At 30.7% G+C, this 23,652-nt stretch overlaps 1 protein-coding gene across 3 annotated transcripts in view; it reads left to right on the forward strand.

Moving 5' to 3' along the window:
- LOC148235950 (protein dead ringer-like) overlaps window positions 1–23,652 on the forward strand; it is a 171,490-nt gene that overhangs the window by 23,877 nt on the left and 123,961 nt on the right. For 2 of the 3 annotated variants that reach the window (XM_088184945.1, XM_088184946.1), the window contains exons 2-4: window positions 19,821–19,961; window positions 20,060–20,113; window positions 20,803–21,162. In XM_088184945.1, the coding sequence (XP_088041071.1) occupies window positions 19,821–19,961; window positions 20,060–20,113; window positions 20,803–21,162 (555 nt within the window). The remainder of the gene's footprint in view (window positions 1–19,820; window positions 19,962–20,059; window positions 20,114–20,802; window positions 21,163–23,652) is intronic. The other variant, XM_088184948.1, reaches the window with a different exon arrangement.

Here is a 23,652-nt window from a genome sequence, read left to right on the forward strand (position 1 = left end):
GTTGTTTAATGGAATCGAGCGTATTTGAAGAAATATATGAATATATTTCGAATATAGCGCGTTAATTCTTGTTTGATATTTGATCTAATGAGTAGGTCTTTATTTGATAATAAAAAAATCAGGTATTCTCAAGTGGAAAAAAATACCAATCAAAACGATTCATGTCATGGTGTTTATGATACGTAAAACGTGACGATTCATGTACATACATGATAAAAACGATACTTGTATAATTGATATTTTATCTTATTTTTAAGAAATTAAATATACATTAAAAACATCGTGGATATTATAATATAAACTTCATATCTCTACGCTTAAATAGAATTTAAATTGTGTCGATTACCCTTATCTCCTCCGAGGCAAATTACTCTATTGTTATTCGTGTTAAATTTACATTTATCCAATGTTACGTAATACGTTTATTAATTTATTATAATGCCATAAAGAGTCTGGAGAGTCGTATTGTCAACTCAAAACTATCTTCGGATATCGGTCATTTATTAAACCGCCCGGAGGGAGACACCCATAATAAACGATGTATCGATTCATCAATGCGTATCTATGGTGCTGCATCGAGTTCGTCATGGGATGGGACAGTATGGAAAATATTTGTTATTGATAATTTATTGAATTAAACAAGGCTTCTAAATCATTTTCTAACAATGTCACGATCTCCCGCGGGGACCGAGGCGCTCGGAACCAACGACAGTTTTATCATTTTATTACTACATAAACGCTTTATCGGAGGTGTTTGTAGAACTGCGTTCTTGTTTAATAAATTATGTTTTTTTTTTGACAATCTATATGTGAGTACAATCTTAACAAATTCATACGAAATATGATTTATTGATAAAGCAAACATTGGGTCGAATCGAATCCTTCCCGAAGAGCAAACCAGTTTGTTCGATATTGACAGAAACGAACAAACAGGACCTTTTAGCCGTCATCGTGACGATCGAGTTCCACGTTTGGTGTTTTTAATTTCATATTTGTTTAAAATCGACCCCTTTGCCACGTTTCAAAGGTCTATGATGCGGGTACTGTTTTTCGTACTAATTTAAAAGATATCGACGCTCGGTCGATAGGCAAACTGGTTTAAATTTGAGTCTAATAAAATATCACTGTAACGATAACGCAGAATTAGGTCAATGATATGTTTTTTGTGTATCATAGTTGTTATAAATATAATGAAGTATTTAATTTGCGTTCTCACTTCAGATTGTTTTTTTCTTATCAATACGGAAAAGAACAGGTGGGATATGGGAGGGAGGCAGACGCTTCACATAGAGCAAACATCAAACAATGTTCTTTGCGCTTGAGAATCGACGATGTTTGTCCCATCAAAGGATCGATCGCGATCATCGCGGCCATCGCAAATATTTGCGCGAGTCTATTTGTCCGGATGAATCGCATAGTCCACATTATGCAAACGTTACTAAGTATTTTATTGATTTACACTGGTCAATTTGCGCAAACGCTCTTCTACACATGTTCCAGTGATTGCAAAGGAATATTAAAATTAAAAAAAAACATTCGAGTACCATATAATTTTACATCGATATATCGTTACGAAATTGCGTCGAGAGGTTCGCCTCTCGAATGCTAAAGAATCAACGTTCATCATCATCGTATTTGAACGTCTCTTAGCGAAGGTCGGATGATAAAAATCGATCATTTGATGTTAAAATTGTTGCTGGATTATTCCGGATAAGTGTGTTGATATTACTATAGTTTCACGGCAAATATGCGGATACGGATTTTTTGCTTGTGAATTATTGATTAACGCGCTATATGTAGATAATTTCTCTTTGCGTAATATTATTTATTATGCGTAAATGTACGGAATTGATGTTAAAATAGAGGTGTGTCTGTTTATTGGGAATGAATGAGTGGTTGTAATGTTTTTGTTTTGTTCGTTAAGTTTACTATTATTATGCAATTTGATTCACATATTGTTGAAAAATACTTCTATTAATTAAAAAACAAGAACAACATGATTTTAATGTCATTTTGGCACCCAACGCGCGAAGATCTTTAGATCGTTTAAAGTTTATCTTCGTTAAAACGCCCATTTTTTTTGTATAAGTTCGTTATTAACAATGTATAGCGTTTTACTTATCAAGAAAGTCACGACACTGTTTTGCTTGTTCATAAATTCCTTGCCATAAACAGAAACAAGTCGGCTATGAATGAGGCTTCGCGAGTTCCTTTTCTTGGTACTCGAATGCTCTTTAATACTAATGGTGAATAGAATCTCATTAATTAGTTGTTCACTTCATTGTAATTCTGGAACATGTATAAGGTATGTGACAAAAAATCGTTTTTAAAAACAGAATCTGCGATGCGATTTTAGCAGTTGTTCCTTCTCGCACAAGATTAAGAAGAGCCACATATTTATTTTACGAATATTCCTATTATCTCATTTTTTATTAAAAAATACAAAACCCTTTACAATTTAAGTAAAAAAATTAAATAATAATTTGAGTACATTTCATTGGAGAACAGGGATTATTGCTATGTTGTCTTTAGCTTCTAAACCAATGTGTGCTTTGTTTTGAATGACTTGTAATTTAGATAAAATAGTATTACTGATGTTATTCCAAACCGGATAGGTCTAATTAATTGTTTATAAATTAAAATTTTTTTTTTTTTTGGTTAGCGTGCTTTTTCTATTAAATATCGATCTAAGGGTCGCAATCCTGTTAATTAAATTTAAGCTTGAAGTTCAGGTATTTTTAGAGATGTGGTGGCAGAGTTTATCTATGTTTTGTGAATAATCATTGCTTCTGTTTTAATTCTGTTGATTTTAATTTTCCACCTCAAAATATTTATTTAAGATTTAAAACGATGTTTGTGATTTATTCTAAAATTGTAATATTAAAGGTTTTCTATATTCTGTTTATATTTACGTTTTAATTTTCTAAGAGGTGATTTTTTGCTAGAAACGTTGTAATACAATTAATTGCATTATCGGCATAAGGTCTACTCTATGAAACACTTTTTGAAGTAGCTAAAGGGCGGTGTCAACAATCTGCCAATGCTCTACGATTTTATACGAGCTTTAGAGTATTCTAGATGGCACTCTAAAGCACCTCTAAAAAATAGTTATATTTTAATATATTTATTTATTAAATAAAAAGCAAAAACAAATAATTCTTCACATTAGTGACTCTTTGTTGCTGAATAGCAGTTGCCAAATCTTCAGTCGGTTCGTCGAAAATAAGATTTTATAAAATTATACAGAAGGAAAATTTTTGAGTAAAGCCTTCGCTAAATATTTCAGGGTGTTAAAAGTGGTAATCGGTTCCAAGCACTCAAATTTTATTGTTCTTTGTGGCTGGCGCTCTTCCTTATTCTCCAAACGATTTCTTTCCATATGCTTAAATTTGGGCTTCTGTCTTGAAATTATGTAAGTTGCATCTCCAAATCATCACTTTGCATCCATTGGAAACCATCAAATCTTTCACCGAACTGGTCAAGAAACATATTTGTGCTGTGCTGGCTCGAAATATTATATCGAAATATATTTTACTCGAGGAAATAATATACATCTCGCTTAAAAAAATTAAGTTAACTTACAATATGTATCTAATCATAACGCCAAAATCTTGTAATTTAAGGTTCAGTTCATTCATATGCACTAAGATATCTGTAATGATCATCGATGTGTATACTCACTTATGATCATTGGGCTGAAGAAAGTTTGTCAGATTCTTATCCTCAAGAAATACCTTCATTTCTACAAAGCACTCCACAAATCGCTCAAGTACTTTTCCTCAGCTCAGCCACCTCACATTATTTAACATCAGCAGTCTACTGTAGGTTGAATCATCTTTCTATTACAGCGCGAAAAATTCTCGCTTGTGAAGGGTTCAAGCAACTATTTTTATTACAACTGATATTAATGATTTAATTTTATGAATCCTGATAGATATTTCACAATTCCCATATTTTTCCCCACCATATTGGTTCGTCAATTGTATTCATATTTCTATAACAACCTTACATATTTTTTTTTCCTGATGTACTTATTGGCACTGTTTGATCAAATCTTCTCTCATTGTGATACCATCAGAATAACTAGCAATAACGGCCAATCGAGTATTTGATGTGGCATCAGTAGTTTCATATTTACAATTATCAGTCTCTTTTTAATTGTTGCTCATTATTCCGTCTTTGATAACATTTCTACTGAGTGATTACTGAAAAATAGTATCTGGTGTAGCTGCCTAGAAATATATTCTTTCCTCTCATCCTCATTTGTAAACAATGCTCATTTTACACGCTTCTCAACGAGCTTGCAACACAGGTGTTTTCAGCGATAGATAGCTATCGAAGTTAGTGGATTATTAATGAAGAACGGGATAGACGGTGTTTATATATTCTAGGCGTGTACCACAATTATGACGCACTATAATAAAAAATATTAATAAAACTATGATGTGTTTAAATAAATTGAAATCCCCTGATTAGTATCAGATCGATCAAACAATTTTATTATAACGAGTGAGTGCCAATTGCTTCTTTACACATTTTCGTAATATCAACTGGTTTTTAAGAGCGCTGTGATGATTTAACAATTAATTCACAAGAAAAATATTTTCCTAGCCACTCATGTGTTTACTCTTTTCATCAAACATACGCCATACGCTCGTATAAATAATATTTTCGTCTTCATTGTCCGATTAAAGTCATCTTTCACCCATTTGGCATACCTAAACGTCAAAGCACGACCAAGAGATTGATCTCGTGGAATCCGGGGCGACTGATGCGCTCCATCGATTGGCTCTCTCTCCGATCACGACATTATTAATAATCTCAGATAACGAGACATGTGTATTATAATATCTTTATGTCGATTATGGCGATATCGATCGTTGCTCCTTTCATGTTTAAAAAAATACCATACACACACACATGAACATACGTATAATTTGTGCAAAGTCGACGACGGTATATGTATCATTATGCACACGAACATTTTCGTGAAGGTTTGCTATTACAGTTAGCGTTGCATTCAATTAAAATTGAGTTTAACTCTACGAATCGGATAATTGTGGCCGGTGTTACGTTTAACATTTAGATCGGTATATTTTAATGATGCTGAACTCATTACATAATATCTTATACATGGACGATGTTTATTGTTTAATTGTTTATAATACATCTGTCTGTCACTGATCTCTTCATTAAATCCCTGTTTCGGATTTAAATCAGTTTAAAGCAAAAAGCTGAAAATATACCAAAGCTTTCATAATCAACAGCATTCCATTTCAGTTTTCGTGGATTCAAATTCAACTATGGGTTAGTTTATTTATTCTTTGTCTTGTTAATATATTTATTTGAATACATGTGTACTCAGGCCTGCCGAGAGGGAGGGGAAGGGATAGGGGACAAATTCTCGGCGCTCGTTATCCTTGAGAGGCCCGACTCTGGAACGCTTTTATTGCTTTCGACGTGAATTTTTTACTTCTGAGAAGGGATAATTTTTTTTGGGCGAAATTCGGTTTAGATGTGCTTTATACGATATTGTTATAAAAAGTTTGATTATCGAGCTTTTACACCGCGATGACTCGATGTAACGTGTAGAAAATAAATTTACTATATGGCAACACTGAGCAGTAAAGAAAACACGATTAATTATTAGATAAATATTATGAGTATATATATATATAAATATTTCGCATAAAATATGCTTTCAGAAAATATATTGCACGGGTGGCTAATTTTTATATTTATTTGTAGCATAGACATGGTTAACTCGTATTTATTATTATTTATTCAAGAAAGTGTATTACGATGTTAAAAAATATATATAATGCCATTTTGTCATGAGGTCCGGAATCATTGTTTTGGCGGTCCTGTGTGTACTTAAAAAAATATGCAATAGATGGTTCTGTAAAAATTGCGTATTACTAATATATGGGTTTTATATTATTTTTTATTAATGAAACAGACTTGTCTAGAGAATGATATAATGTATTATCTACTTATGTTTAATGTTCATATTATTTTAAATCAAATCAAAAAGGGTTATGAGGTCTGAATTCCGCAGCCGACGAGACATTATTTACTGCACACAATCGATCGATTTACATACACGAATCTCGTCCAAGACAAAAAGAACCAAAGGACCCCCGAGCGAAATCGCAGTCATCAATCTATGAAAGAGGCTCTGATCGATATCGAGAAGTCATATAAAATATTTCGGCCCGGGAATGCCGCGTGTGTATGTAGCGATCACAAGATGGAAAACGGACAAAATTAATGAAGCGACTCCTCCGGCATGACACAATAATAAGATATTACGGTCGTCATTAAACGATTGACATGTCAGGCGAAATGTTGTACCAACGACTGACATCCAGCGATCGTTACATAACGGAATTCAATCGATCGATCGACCGGTCCATTAGCAACGTCGATCAAAACGGAAATTTGAATCATATTAACCCTAAAACGATTATAAACACATATTGTTAATCGACTATCAAAATTATATGAACAATGAACATTCTTCGACTAATCGATTAAAATCGATTTTTAATCGTCGCACGTGCGATATTATGAACCATTAATTCTTCGGTGATACTGAATAGTTTTTCCACGCTTTGGAAAAACCACAGTTTACGATCGGCGTGAATAAATATGAAACAACATAACCGATTCGGGGTGCGTCGTATTTACCATTGTGAGATATGAAAATTAACGCGGTCGTTTTTAATGGCCGTTTCGCCACGGACATGACACATTGTTTGTACTGAGAGTGGTATTTGTGACGATGGGATTCAAAAGAGAGTTTCCTTCCTCTCGATTGTACAATACAACGACTTGACCATTCCGCTCTCACACGTTGAAATAGAGTTTTAAAGACGATTTAACTTTAAACCGTCGCGGTTGAGAGCCGTAATTTTATATGCGGGATGAGTGATGCCAGTCGTATATTTTCAACCGATTTAGTTTCTCATCTCCGGCAGATAAACGTTAAAATTGGCGTCTGCCGCAATACTGCATTATTGCAATAATGCAACAATAAAACGGGAATTTGCTAGACCGCAAAACTGCAATTAAACGCCGCGCGGATTTATGCAACACTGTTGTTGTCGTGAAGCGTTACTGTTTAACGTTCATTTTATTATTTTATTATTATAGATGCTATTGTATGTATTTTATAGCAATATTTGTGTAAATGTATTGCTATTTTAATACAAGCAATAATTCATCTAACGGGTTTCAATAGCGCTAGTGCGTCGATGTCACTCGAATAAAAGCTCATTGCAATTTGTTTTGAATATTTAATGAATTGAATTTCATACACTTTACTTATTGTACCCTTATATATTTATTGCGTACGTTGTAAAAAATATTGTCGAAGAAACGTTCGCGATAGCGACATAGGGGCCCGGTGATAAAATTACACATGGACATTTTTTATTTGAAAAGAACGGATATCGAACGGTTTATTGATACATTATTTAAGCAATGTTTGCGTTAAAAATCTCGCGGCATTGTCCTTTGAACAGAAACGTGACTCAGGCTTAACGTGTGGACGTATTGGATATGTAAACATATGACCAATCAAAATTCGTATTATCGTTTGAATCGCGGACATCTGACGGGGAAAATTTATTCGTTTTATATGGATTTCATGGAAACATTCTATGAAAGTTTTGATCGAATCAATATGTACAAGATGGCCACAAAACGACGTCGAAGTAAAAATAAACTTCATGAAAAATGTGTATTTTCCTATTAATTGAATTAATGTTTATTTATATTATTAAACAAAAGCCAATCTCGTTGACTTTTTAGGAAAAGGTCAATTGACTGAATTTCCATTAAGTAGTGTCTTACCTAATCGTCAATTCTCTAATATAGATACATGACATATCTGCTTATGCCTTAGTATCAATAAGTGGTTTTTATTGGGTTGTACATATAATATATTATTTTTATTATTGGGTGGTATTATATACTGCAGTGTTTTTTTACGGGGGCCCGGTCAATTTACCGTAAGACTCGTTTTTTATTAAAAAAATAACTATTAAAAATTGTTTTTAAATGCAAATCAAGCTTCTAAGCACTTTTTGCATACGACATTTTTCAGTAGGATTTAATTTCGCAAAGTTATGACACTTTTAATTTTTACATTGACCGCCATTTTGTAAAAAAAAAATATATATTTTTTTCATACACGACGTATAGAGGATGCTCGGTAGTTCTATACGATACTAAACATTTAATTTCTAATCTTTAAAACCAAGCAGTTAAGAGCGTCTCAAAATGGCTCGTATGGGGGTCTGATCGAACTGATACATCGCTTGTTTTGAAGCAAAAAACTATTTTTTTTATATTTTATTTGGATGTAGTTTAGGCTTTTAAACGTTTTATGAATAGCAATCTTTTCGTTAAAATTTAAACCTACTGAGTTACGAGTGCTTAAATTTTTATACTTGTCGCCATTTTGCAAAAAATGACACATTGGATTTTGCTAACGAATATATACAGAGTGCTCAAGAATTCTATACTGTCACAAAAATTCAACTTTAAATATGTATAAATAAGCTCACACTGACCTTAACTATATTGCAAGTCTTATGAGCGTATGTATGGTACTAAATTAAATACATACCTAAATACTCTAGATTTCGTAAATCTCGCCCTTCTATGTATCATTTAGTTTTGTTTGTATTCAATTAAATATTTAATCAAATCTATAAAATCGAATTAGCAATAGAAAGATTCCAAATGTTGCTTAAAATTACTAAGCTAGTGAGGAGTTTATTGCTTTATTAAAAAAACGGCAATGAAAATACATTTATAGTAGTGTTATTACCCACCAATTAGATTAGATTGTAAATAATCTAAATTTTGTTGTTGATTACATTACATTTTAGCCATCCTGTGCATAAGAATGCATACTATCGAACGCCGATGATTAATTTCTGACAAACCGCCAAAGTAAATCGTAACTGTTTAAATGTTTACCTACTAATTATACGGAAATAACGTCGAACGAGCAAATACGTCCAAAAAAATACATCCATATCTATAATTTCTGAGAAGTGTCACTCGAGTTTCACTCTTTTGTTTGTAGACCATCATCACACACCAGTTACAATCCGTAATTATAAAATGTAATAATGAAGCGACACGGAAATGTAACATCGCCGTGAGAAACACAAATATTGGTAATATACCAAACGATTCCGATAGATGGATAGATAACAGTTAAAGAGAGAACCTCCTTTTCCCTTTTGGTGCGACTATAAAACGAAAAGTCAGGAAACTGTCAAAGAGATTATCATATGTACATACACACACACATATACACGTGAACGTGTCAATGTAAATAATTTGATTTGTCCGCGAGTGTAACAAAAGGCTTTGCGATGGCAGAATAACAGGTTCGGATGCATAATTCATTTCAGTTAATAAAGCTATGTAGCCCGCCGGTACGGACCGATGTTAACTCCGCAAACCATCGCTCGTAACTTTGCACTTTAATTACCGTTTTATTGTTTACCACCTCTGGCTTGACCCCGGACCTCAAATACAATAAATAAATTAATACATGTGTATCAATGTAATATTTCTCTTGCGTGTCTGTGTCTGCCTTTTATGGGGTAACAAACGATTGGTTGTCGTAAACATAACTTAATCGAATATTATTTTAGATTTAAGTGACTCGTTAACTTAAGTAAGAAATATTTTATGTAGAAAAAAGTCAGTTGGTGTTCATTTTTAATATTTTATATAACAACGAAGTTTATTATCAACATGCCTTAATTTATTATAATTTTTAAAATATAATTAAGTTGTATGACTAATAGTCGTTAGTGGTAATTATTAATTTAATTAAATAATTTAAAATTAGAGTTCAGACATATTAAATGAACGAGTGATATTAAAATAAATATTATAAATAAATATTATAAAATTCGAGATGAAAATTGTAATCAGAAGAAAAATTTATATTTTTGAACCTAAATATATATTTCACATTTTTATATATAAAAAATTGGGACTGCTTTTAAAAGCGCCACTTGATATTTAATGCATTTATAAACTAAGTAAATATTATTCTAAAAATATGATAAATAAACGTCAAAAAAGATTAATTTAATTTTGCCCAATTTTGCATCTTCTTATAAATTTTTTTTAATTGGTGATATAAATTCTGAAAGAATAGTATAATTTTGAGTATTTTTTTTTTTTAAATACCAATTGATATTTAATTCATCTCTTAAATGAAATAAATTGAAAAATTTCCTAATTAAATATAAAATTTTGGATATAGATCATGAAGTATGATTTTGCAGGATTTATGTTTTACCTGAATATTTTACCTATCCAAATTAAATATTTTTAAACTGGGGATAATTCAGAAAGGAAACTATGATTTTAGATAATTAATATATTTTCACCTAAATACAATTGTATTTATAAAAAATGCGTCGATTGATAAAGACACTCTAAAAGGAAATAATGTTTATAAAAATATTTTACCTTTTCTAATTAAATATAGAAGATTATGAAAGAGGAGTTTACTTTTGCAGAATTTATACGTTTTTATCTTTTCTAATTAAATATTTTAAAACTCGTGATAAAACTGCTGAAATTATATATATTTTTAAATACATACAGCAATTGAGTACTTTCAAATGCCCCAATTGCTATTTAATGCATTTCTAAAATAAAATAAAATGAAATCATGCTTACATAAATATTTTACCTTTCCTAATTAAATATAAATATTAATTAAATTTATACAATTTTGCAGAATTTAAATGTTCCTACCTAAAAAAATACTTTTCGTAATTTAATATTTTAAAACTGGAGATAAAAATTCTGAAAGAGGTACAATTTTAAACAATTTCTGTACTTTTACCTGAATACACATTCACAATTTTATATATAAAAACAATTAGGCTACTCTCAAATACCCATTCGATATTTAAAGCACCACTATAAAAAAATAAATTATTTTAATAAATATATTTTACATTTCCCTAATAAATAGCTAGAGTATAATTTTAAACAATTGATAAGTTTTTACGAACATAAATATTTTATATGTTTATTTATAAAGTCATACTTTAAATACCCCAATTAATTTTTAATACATCTCAAAAATAAAAAATATTTAATTTTTTAAAATTAAATATTATAAAATTACAGATAAAAATCACGAAGGAAGAGTTTAATTTTGCAGAATTTTTATGTATTTATCTAAATAATTTACCTCTCCCAAATAAATATTTTAAAAACGCCTAGTTCAAGACATCAACGATATTTTCCCTACAATATATGTAAATATCCCTAAATTCCTTTTAAAGTATCGACAACAAATTGCTGCCCTTTGCCATTAGAAATTAAACTACAGTTTTAAAGTTTTTTTCACAAATTCCTGTGAGTTTAAGTAAACCTTTCATTTCATATAAGTGGATAGAACTTTTTTTATCCATATTTTCAATTCAAATTAAATCAAATCAATAAGTAATTCTATAGCATAATAGCAGAAATGGTTGGATGAAAAAATATATTATAATTTCTGCTAATTATCACAAATAAAAGTATGTAAAACACTTATTTTTAGCCATGATTTTTAAATAGTGAAAAATAATGACAAATGTAATATATTTTGATCCATAAATTTTATTTTTATATTTAAATACAAATCGATACTTTATTCCAAATACTATTGCGTTATTCGAATAGTTTGCCAACTATAAGTATTTGTTCATATTTGTAGTGGAATATTTTGAAAATTTGTCTATGTGTATTACAATAACGCAGGTAGTTCTTTATTCCCAAATGTATTTTTTTTAAATTTACTTTCTTATAAAAAATAATATTATTTATTAAAAATAATGTAAAAAAAACACTTGGTAATTTTCGTAATTCCAGGAATTTAATTCATGTATTGTTGTGCAGCTGTGGACTTTCTCAATGTTTGACATTTTTTTTATTTAGTTTAATCAATACGAATAATGTTTAAATTTAAGTCGGTCAAGTAATTTATTATGATAATATTTTTTCGGTCTTTTCGGCAGAAGAAATGATTAAAATTAATCTTCGTACTAATTTTAAGTTTGAGTATACTCATATAATTACCTTTTCTATACTATTAATATTTTAAAATTAGAGACAAAATTGTGAAACAATTGGAATATTTTTATTATAATACATATTTTGCATAAAAAATATTGTACATATTTAGAATTGTAACATTTCGCAGTTAATCTGCGCATTATTCGATGCAATCGTGAAGTAAAGGTATTAAAAATAAATAAAAAATATTTAATATCGTTTTAAGAAAGATTCAAACTCAAGTAATATAAGATCAGGTTTGAGAAATAATATTATCGTCATATTACATCAGGTAGTCTATTATTTAAAGCCGCTTCTCGAATAATAACATAGTAAATATGATTGTTAATTATAACTTGCAATAATACTCGAAGGATAACACATTCGTGCAATTATATCACATAGTTAAAGCATCAACTGTTATGTAAGCGATTATCATTAATGACTTTTATGGACGCATAGTTGGGGAATCCTACGTATTAAATTTGGCGATCCCTGTCGCGAATAAATAAGAGAAATTTAACACGTTTAATGTCACAGCGCATAACTTAGCTGTGCAGACTTCATACAATGCACGCATGACCCGGCCGTGTAAAGAGAATTCTCTTATTTCGCATACCATTGCAATCACACTACTTATATGTTGAATGCACTAACACTATCTCTGTTGTCACCATAGAACACTTTTCGCTCTGTTCTCTCGCATTATTATTACACAAATCGTGTTTGTTTAATACGGCGATGCAGCGCGAATGAAATGCATGTGTACGTGATCTTGCAATTATCGCCATCCATTAACGCATCGTGTGTGTATGTAAATAAATAGGAATTTTTACAAGTAGATATGCACTTATTATTTATTTTAACAATTATGTTAATGCTATCGAATATTATATTTATTAAAATATAAACAGTTCAGTGGTATTGTATTAATGGCTATCGAATGTCGATTTTTAGATTTAATAAATACTGAAAAGCCGAAAAATTTGCATACGAATGATACTATATATGTTTTTTAAGACTAGATAAATTTAGATTACTTTTCCGGAATCTGTGCGTCTATTCTTAGTTTTTATTTAGCCCTTTGAATTAATTTGGTTATGATTTTCCGCAATGCGTTTTTATATTTTCAAAATTTTCCCCAGTTTCGGACATGTTTTTGTTTGCGCGACTATGAATAAACACACGACTAGTTGACGTGACTAAAATAATCCAACACTTTGAGAAGCGCATCGTCGATTCTGGTGCGTTTTTATGGTTTTTTGATGCCATCCGACGCATTTATGAATTTAGGAAAGAGAAAAAAAACTCGATTGACCCAGCCATAGCGTTATTTGATCTTCTTATATTCCTTTGCCAGCGTTGACCAAGAATTCATAAAGCAAATATCAATACTAGACAACGCGTAAAAGTGTTGTGTTTACATAAAAAAGAGAAATAATATTACCCCACCGGACAAATGTTTAATTTTTATATACATATACACGCACGTATTCTTCGATTTGTATGTATATCCCTATGATTCCATACTTGGCGTTTTGCCCCGAGAGCATAGCTGTGTCAATAAAGGTTCGAATTTTCTAAATGCACTCGCGGCCAATGGCTCGCGTGTCACCTTTTGATTCGATTCCATGACTCGGGTAATTGTCGTTTGGCCAATTAATCAGTTCGTTGCACCGACGCATGCTATAGGACGATTATCGGATACCCAGACGCTTGAGGATGGTGAAAAAATGGACCGGGGCTGAATCACGACGTTCCCATTTGAGCCTATTAATGCCCGGGAATAGAAGGATCGAGGGGTCCGCGCATTCGGAAGAATGTTTTTAATATCGGTTCCCATAGATCGGCAATTTTGGGACCCGCATTTATGCGGGGCGCAATCTGTAAAATCGAGAAATTTACGATTTATTCATTGATATTAATTGCGATGTCGAACTTATTTATTACGGGGCGAAAACTAATTTTGTGCAATTAATAAATCGTATATTATCGCTGTGGGTGGTTGAGTTTTAATTAATAACGGAATAAGTACACACATCCCTCGATTTACGCGGTTTCTTTTAATATATGTACATATATTGCACATTTTTTTAATATACGTATATTGCAATGTATGTATTTGACGTTTAGATGCAGTTACATTAAATAAAGCAGACATTGATGGAATGAAATGATACAGAAAATATTTACAATTTTAAATTAATTTTAAGAATGGCTAAAAATAAATGGTATGAAAAATTGATAGATGAAATACAAAATGATCCAAATAAGATGTGGAAATCAATAAAACAATTAATTAATCCAACTCAGAAAAACGACATAATAAAAATGGAAATTAATGGAAATATATATCAAGATCATTATATTATAGCAGAAAAAATGAATACATATTACATTGAGAGCATAGAAGAAATTGTGAATTCAATACCAAGGATTAGTAATTTAGTACAATATAATAATAAAGCAATAATTGTAAAATTTAGTAAATTTAAATCAGTATCATTAGATGAAATTCATAACATATGTAAATTTAAAAAAGGAACTAGTACTGATGAACTAGATATAAATATAATTAAAGAAACATGGGAAATAATAGGAACTAAATTAAATTATTTAATAAATAAAGCACTCTCCTTAGGAGAAATGCCTGAACATTTAAAGATTGCTACTATTGTACCTATACCTAAAATAAAAAATAGTAAAAAAGTTGAAGAAATGAGACCAATCAACATGCTACCGTGTATAGAAAAAATAATAGAAGAAGTAGTAATCAAACAATTAAAGGAATTTATTACTTCTCAAAACATAATATGTGAACAACAATCGGGATTCAGAGAAAAGCATTCGACTGAAACTGCATTACAAGTAGTGATAAATGATTGGCTGTTGGCTAAGGATACAAACAAAATCATTGGAGCAGTTTTCTTGGATTTCAAGAGAGCCTTCGAAACAATAGACAGAAAAATAATGTTAAAGAAATTGGAGAGTATAGGTATAAGTGATATAGTTTTAAGATGGTTTAATATTTAATTTTAATATAGAAATAAATTATAATATTAAGTCTTTATTATTGTATATTTTTATTTTTTCTTTCTGTTATGTATTTTTTATATATTTTTATATATGTTTACTAAATTTGTTAGATGTAAAGATTAGCTATTAAGCTAAATAAATTAATATAATAAATAATAAATAATAAATTATGAAAGCACATCGCAACAGCATTCAATGAAATTTAACAATCAACTTTAAATGCCTGTTGGAGAGCAATATGGCCAAAAGTAGTTAAAAGTGACAATATTGCGAGCGAGTATCAATAAATTTACAATGATTTGAAAAAAAATAATACACAAACATCCAGAAGAATCTGCTGATGATAATTATTTTAAATCAATTCCAAGCATACGTGACGAAGAGGAATATTAAATATTTTTATCCCATTTTCAGTTATGTACATATTATAAAAAAAATGTTATTAATATTTTTGAGTACATATTGTTATTGTTGAGTAATAATAAATAATAGTTTTACAACACTGCCTTTTTTGTATTGATATATGAGAATGTACATATTATTTTTATTTTTGTATATGTTCTATGCCTCGAATTTACGCGAAATTTTGCGGAATCTATTTACTGCACAAACCATGTATATGTTATACAATGGGTGAAAATAGTTAATAACACTAGTACTGAATAATTCATTTTCCTTACATTATAGTTTAATAATTATTAACCCTATAGTTTCCGAGGCTTTTAGAATTATGGAATTAATTTCTAAATATGTATAAAATTAAAATAAATTATCTTCCACTGTAGCAAATATCCTATAGTCTAATAAAAAAATATCCGATTCTTCCTATTCAACAATCTCACAAAAAAAGCAAAAGTTAATACATCGATTTCGGCAATCAAAAGCTTAAAAAAAATAATGCCAGAATAGTGCAGACCCCAAAAATAACTTAAATTGTTATTTAAAAATATGCTATTATTAAAATCCAACTTTAGAATGTAAGCTGTGAAATTTTCAGACTGGTTTGTCTGCTGTCACAATGCTTACTTGTTGGTGTTAATGGAATTCACTTTGTTAAAACGCGTTGGGCTAACGCCTTTTATGTTACAACAAAAAACTGCATTTTCTATGTAGAAAAATAGATAAAACATAAATTATGTAACGGTTTTTTAGACACTATAACTACAAAATTTGTAGCGATCGTTGCTTCGTCAAGTGAGATAACACCGTTTTTCGGAAACAAATCAAATCTGCTGAATTTTAAGAAAAGTTTTTTTTATTAGTAGTAGCATATGCATTGAAAACCATTTTTCCAAATATTTAAAGCACGAACTTTTTACAAAATTTTACTTTTTTTTATATCATTGCATTTGAATGATAATTCTAAATACATACCAATATATAGAATACGTGTAGACATAGTAAATAAAGGTATATTTATGCAGGAGTGCTAGTTTACATATAAATATTATATGTAAAATAATATTATGAGTCATCTTGTTTTTATTGATTGAAAAAGGATATGAGCATCATACGTTGTTGGTAACCAATATGCTAAAAATCTCTTTACACACACATCTTATTCTTTCGCTGGCAAAACTGTCAATATCAAAAATACCTTCATAATTTCATAATTTTATTGTAACCCAATTTTAATTATAAATCTTCTAATAAATTTAACCTGTGCTACGCATCAAAAAATTATATTTCATGAAATATTTTTTTTTAAATTTACTAGGATTAATAAAATTGTTCTTATTAGGAGCTGTTTAAGTCCATATTAAGTGTAAATATAAATAGAATGTCTAATAAATAAAATTTCTTTTTAAAAAATTTTAGTGAATGTGTGGAAACGATTTAGCAATAAGACATAAGATCAAAGTATTACATGATTGAAACAATTATAGTTACGCGGGCTGGCAAACTAAATCGGGCCACACAGTACCACCCCCCTAGCAATTTAGTATTGCTCCACTCCCCAATATATCAAATTATCAATCGTTCGATTTATGTATCTAGAGCACTTTAATATCAAAGTATCTCCATCCTTAGAAAGCGAAAAATAAATAATTAAGGCAATAAACGTTTGCTACCTAGTATTAAAAAGGAAGCGTTATCTTTTTAATATGTATCTACAATAATTAAGTGCAAAATATTTATATCTGATCTACACCATATAATTGCTTATAATGTGCATCTTCACCCATCATATAATACTTCTTTTAACACAGTGATATTTAAATTGAGTTTTCAGTGGTCTGTTTGCTTTAGCATATACATATATTAATTTATAAACGTGAAAAATATATTAAAGTTCCGAGGATCACTATTTTAATAGATCGCCGAATTGATATGTTAGTACGCTATGCAATTTATAATATATTTATAATAATATAACGCTGGAATATTTAGTTATAATTATTCAAATTATAATCAATTTCATATAATTGTAGAGGAGCATCAATCTCGTAATTGCTTTGCGAAGGCAGAGGATGTGCTGCTTATTTTTTCTTCTTCTGCTCTTTAATTCGAAATTATTTCAATTGTAAACGATGAAGGGTGTGTATGTATAACTATATATTATAATAGCGCTGGGTTTTTCGCCTCTGGGTCGCCACCGCTTCGGCTCACAAACTCTGCGAGTCATGAGATATCGCGTGACAGCTCTGCCAATTTATATATTATTAATAATATTAAATTCACATGTTCGCCGGTTCATGGTTCTCTCGGCTACCGAAAATCTCAGGGTCAGATCGTTTATCCTTCCCTTTTGTCGTTTTTCCTAAAAGAAACGCGCACGCATCGGGATGAATCTTTAGAATTGCGAAGTATCTTTCTACTGATACTTGATTTCGTTATTCATGAAAATCGTACATCCTTAACGTATCGTTGCCAGTTGCGTTGACAGTTGCGAAACGTCTATTTTCTGTTCAAACCAAAAGCTAACCTAAACGAATATGATTAATTTGCTTAGGTTAGGTTTTGGTTTGAACATAATAAAATAAGGAACGCGCAAATTCTGTGGTCTCACTGCAAGCGCGCATGCGCGCACACACAGCCATTGATAGTGTCACGCACTTGCGGTATAAAACTTGTATTTACAATTTAAAAAAAATATTTAATTAAAATAAGTATTTTATAATGTGTATTTTATTAGTTTTATAAGTATTTTATAATTTGTTCTTATTTTAGCCATAATAAAATAAACTTTAAAATTGTTGTTCCCAAAGTTCATCAATCTTTAAAAGCATATTAAAACAAATTCTTTCTTAAATGTAGTGCATATTTTAATCAGTTATAACGGATGTTCTTCTATTTTTTTTCATATACAATATATTCACGACACAATTTTTCTATACATAGAAACAAATTGGCGTTGAATTTCAGCTGCAGTTTATTTTTAAGTATTGAATATTTTCACACTTAACATACTGGAACTTTCATAAATTTCAATAAATTTAGTATAAAATCTCTGCTAAAATTCGCTTGTATCTTTTACTTACGAATGTCCTTCCTATGTTTTTTTTTTATTTAAATACGATAAAAAATATACAATTATGTTTTTCCTTTATACCCTATTTATGCACTTATAAAGCACTACCTTAAATAGCTTCATTTACAAAAATGGTCTTTTGCCAACGATTAATGTATTCCTTGTCTATAAAAATATTTATTTTTAAAGACTCTGAAGGCGCCAAGGACTTTTATATAATAATATATATCTCAATATTATTTATAAATGTGTTTTATTGTTTATATGCAGGGCAAAGATCAATGGAATAGGCGAAAGATTTATTCGTTTTGAATGGAAACCAGAGTAGTCAATGAAATATAGGGGATGAAGCAAATGACGTCTCGAATTATCATCACTCCAAGTCTGTTTATTAACATCGAATGTTTTATGGTTAATTAATGCATGCTTCGCTATAATACATAGTTAAAGATACGATCGATGAATATGTCACCATAGTTTTTTTGTGTGTAAACTTGGTTTCGGAACTTCTTTGCTATGTAACCATTGTCCATTTCAGGTAAATGCAAGAATTGTTTCCTATTATTTCTAAGAACCGTTTTTGTCTTACAGTCGTGAATTTGATTCTACTGTTTATGAAACAATAGATGTATAATTCCTCCAGGATAACAATACTGTCACCATATTTTTTTCGTGTGTAAACTCAGTTTCGAAACTTCTTTGTTGTCTAACATTTTTTGGTTAACGTAGAGAATCCGTTTATTATCGTAGGTAATGAATCTTTAAGAACGATTCTCTATTATTTCCGAGAACTTATGAAGAACAGACATCGAAACGTTGCTGTTTTTGCCTTTTGATCTGTTCGTGCGGTACCTATTTGTCTATTCTTTAACCTTTCTGCATTGAGTGTTCAATTTTTTTTTTATAGATTAGCTTCGACGGTGTTTCTCAATATTTTTAATCAAGCAGTTCTTTGATTAACGATACTCTCGCCAAATCGTATTTTGATACTTCTCGTGGCCTGCGCCGCACTGTGTTTTAATTTGAACCCATATAGAAAAAGACATGCAAATCTTTTATCGATGCTATAATAAAAAAGGGAAAAAAACAGCAAATAAAAAAAAAGAATAAAACAACACCCATCGCTGAATAATATAAAATATGTAGATCACTTAATATGAAACAATATAATATATATAAAAAATCAAGACTAAATATATTTTCTTTTTCGTTACAGTCGCACCAGGAAGAGGTCGAGGGCGAAGTCACCGATGGTGAAGTAGAGCATGATCCAGAAGAATGCAGCAGCGACGAAGGTCGAGGATCTCATTCCAGAAGAGACATCCTCGATCGCCTCAGACTACACAGGCCTGAAAAGGTTCACACATTTGCTAGATCGATTGGATCTTATTTTATATGAAAACAAACAAACTCAAACGCTTTTGTAAATTTATTTTTTCCGAAAAACTCGAATAGGATGCCATTGAAGAGCTGATGAGAAAGTTTTGCGAGGTTCAAGAGAACGGAATGGTTAGATTTTCTTTTTCTTTTTTTTTTATATGCATGTTTAAAAAAATGTTATGTTTTAACGGGTTTGGAGATTATATCGCATGTGAATCTGATGGATGCGTTCCATGAACGCATCGTATCGGATCTATCATGATATAATTTAGTAGGATATTTTTTATATAAGTCAATTAAAAATTGGCATACCTGGGTATGTATATATTATAGAAATGATTTGGATAGCTTGCTTTATTATAATCAGATGGGAAACAAATATATAATACATATTTTTTGTCATAGAAGTTTTAAAAGTAGTCTGGTGATGATAAATATTGTTGCTTTATACTAATCGGGCTACTTTTAGATACAATTATGTTCGATTCTTAAATTATTATAATCGAGAATTTATAGTTCGGTCTACTATTTTAAGCGCGTCACTGGATTTAATTAAACGCACGTGGGGTCGTATTGATTTGATATGCCATATTGAAAAGTAAAATAGTTTTTTGAACGTAGGTGGCGCTTTTAACCCTTTCTAAACCATTTTTACTATATGCATATACGAGTGATATTTTATATTATCAAAAAATATAAATGGACTGAAAGGGTTAAATAGAATCAATCGATTATCTCGATTCAAACGCACGTTGATTATTTTACTTCATAATTAAGTCGTTTTTATTGAAGTTTTTTTCGTTTTTTATACGTTGCAGACCCGCGACGACTTCGAGAGCCTGAAGAACTCCCTGCACCCTCACCTGTCCTCCCTGGCATCACTGGCACAAAACACCCCACTGGGCAGCCTGCCCCCAGGGGGCGGCAACCCCCTTCTCGGGCCGCCCAACGCCCCCTTTTCCCTCCCCATGGGCTTTCCGTTCCAGCACCCGGGGCCGTTTTTGACCCCTTCACAGCCAGCCACCGCCCCAAACGGCCCAATAAACGGCCCCATGAACGGACCCATGAATGGCACACCGACGGCTCCTGGAGGATCGGCTTCTTCGAGTAGCTCGGAGGGGTCCACGTCTTCTCAGCAGACGTGGAGTTTCGAGGAGCAATTCAAACAAGTGAGACAGGTGAGAGATTGAAAATTTATATAAATTAATGGACCTTCTGTTACGGCTCTCCTTATTAAACCAACGACGAGTCCTGGTAGTTTTTCTCCCTTATTGAACATTTGTATCTAAATAAGGCGGCCAATGATGCAGCAACCTGCCGAACGAACGAAATGAGCAAGGGCGGCGAGTGCATTATATTTTTTTTCGCCATTCGTGCACGTTTTGCGGGGCCGCTCGTGATTGGCGCGATTATTTTAATTAAAGAGGTCGCCATCTTACTTTTTTAATGGCGCTCGATTTCCGCCGGAATACTTCGACCCTACGTGTGTTTTGTTTTTATTATTCCTCAAAAAATAAAAAAGAGAATAAGTAAATAAATTAAATAGTTATCCAGGTTAATGGCTCATGCCGAGGAACTAGGAAATAAAATATAAGACACTATTCATAGCATAATGAACATTATTGAAAAATGGTTAGACATTGGCTAGTCACTACAAATTTTACTAAAAGCGTCGCAGAAATATTTTCTCGTAAAAGTTAAAAGCTTAGCTAAAATTAAAATGTATTAAAAATTTCTAGACCATATTAGCCCATTTATCTCTAAAATTGATGAATACCACAAGACTAAAATTAATAAATTTTAATATAATTTTAATAAAATAAATTTAACTATTTTTTTTTCTATTGGTTTTATCTTTTCAATTTTCTCTTGTAAACTACAAAATGGTTATAAGCCATCATTTTGTACTTAATTGTAATGTATGTATTTTTAATCTTATAATAAATGTTTATATCGAAAAAAAACAGAGCAAAACTATATCCCCTTTTATGCCGGTTTGGGGATACATATTTAATATATTATATTATAAATTTATTTTGAACATTTAATTATATTTATATACTATTTTAGAATACACGATTTTTTTTTGTATTTGGCCATTCTAGATAATTTACATGTGCAGTTTTTGTATGAGAAAATAGCGACGTCTTTAGTGGAATTTTCATTGACTAACAATTTGTCGAATGATTTTTTATTTTGATAGATTTATGTTGTTAGTAAATGATATCACTATTTAAAAAATATATATATTATATGTAGCTACAGCACAAAATTTATTATATATATTTTATACAGGCTTTTATATATTATTGAAATACACAAATATTTATAAAAACAAATTAATACAGTTAATACAGAATAATTAAAATGAATTTGAAATGTGGTATTAATTAGCTTGTATATATTAGATAATATATGAAACACGATTTTTCTAGTAATATTTCTTCATGTATGCTTCGATTTGTACGAAAAAAATTTTTTTGTTGTAAAACTGTCAATTTGCGAAATGCGCAATGTCGCAAAAAAGCCTTTTATGTCCACAAGTCAAAATGGCATTTTTTCTATTGATGACTATCGTAACTTGAAAAAAAGTTGTTTTCGTGTTTACATTACAATTTTATTCTGTTTGATGTGTTTTTTGACGTCTAATATCTATGAAGACTATCATAACCTTGTCATTTACCACTTCAATGTATTAATTCATTATACAATTTATTCCTAAAAAATTCTTGCAACATGCAACAGTCACATGAAAAATTAAAAACCCGACCGAAACAAATCGGATTATCACCACCTACCGAAGAAAGCTCGCTCTTTCGCAAGTCTCATGACCGATTCTGTCATTGTTTGAAACGATGATGAATACCGTACGTGTAAAGTCACAATCGTGATGGAGGAAAAGCACGTGAATCTGTAATATCACGAAATTTCAACAACGATCGTGTGCGAGATTTCCTTTCTGCTCTTATCTGACCGTGCATCTCGGCCAATGGCGCATATGTGTAAGTTTAGTTGCATTAGTTCCGCTCGCTAAGTGTTAAAATAGTGTCGTGTGTTTAAAATTTCGTTACTTTATATATTCATAGACGACCCATATTACCGAAACGACGATTACGTACAAGGTTAAAAATCGACGTTATATTATATCGTTAAAGTTTATAAAATAACTAATAATCATCTTTCAATGCGGGCCTAACTATTATTTATGTGGTTTTATAATTATCCACTTACGCCGCTTGTGATAACCGTGAAACGCAAAAAAATGACGCCCCGCCATTGTTATGCGTTAACATTAATTAATGTGACGTTTATGTTAATACACTTTTTGACAATTTGTGAATAGATATCTTTTGTCGATGTTCCACAAACGATTCATGGCCGTTTTTGTAAAATTTGACAATAATATAGACATATTTTGGATGCGTAACGATAAGACCCACATGCAATTTTCATAGCAATTTTTTTTTAACTAATATACAATTTATCGTAATTTATTTTTTAAGGTGCAACACCTGTCGTTAGATGGTAGCCAATTTACGCTCAAATATTACATTTTTATTATACGAAAATATATCAGAATAAAACATTAACCCTTTGATTGCCTAAATCAGATATATCGACTTATGTACTATGGGGGAAATGCTGGATTCGGGGAAAATAACATTTTT

Source organism: Plectrocnemia conspersa, unplaced genomic scaffold (assembly GCF_051122295.1).
Source record: "Plectrocnemia conspersa isolate PC_06_02 unplaced genomic scaffold, ASM5112229v1 ptg000004l, whole genome shotgun sequence".
NCBI classification, from domain to species: Eukaryota; Metazoa; Arthropoda; class Insecta; order Trichoptera; family Polycentropodidae; genus Plectrocnemia; species Plectrocnemia conspersa.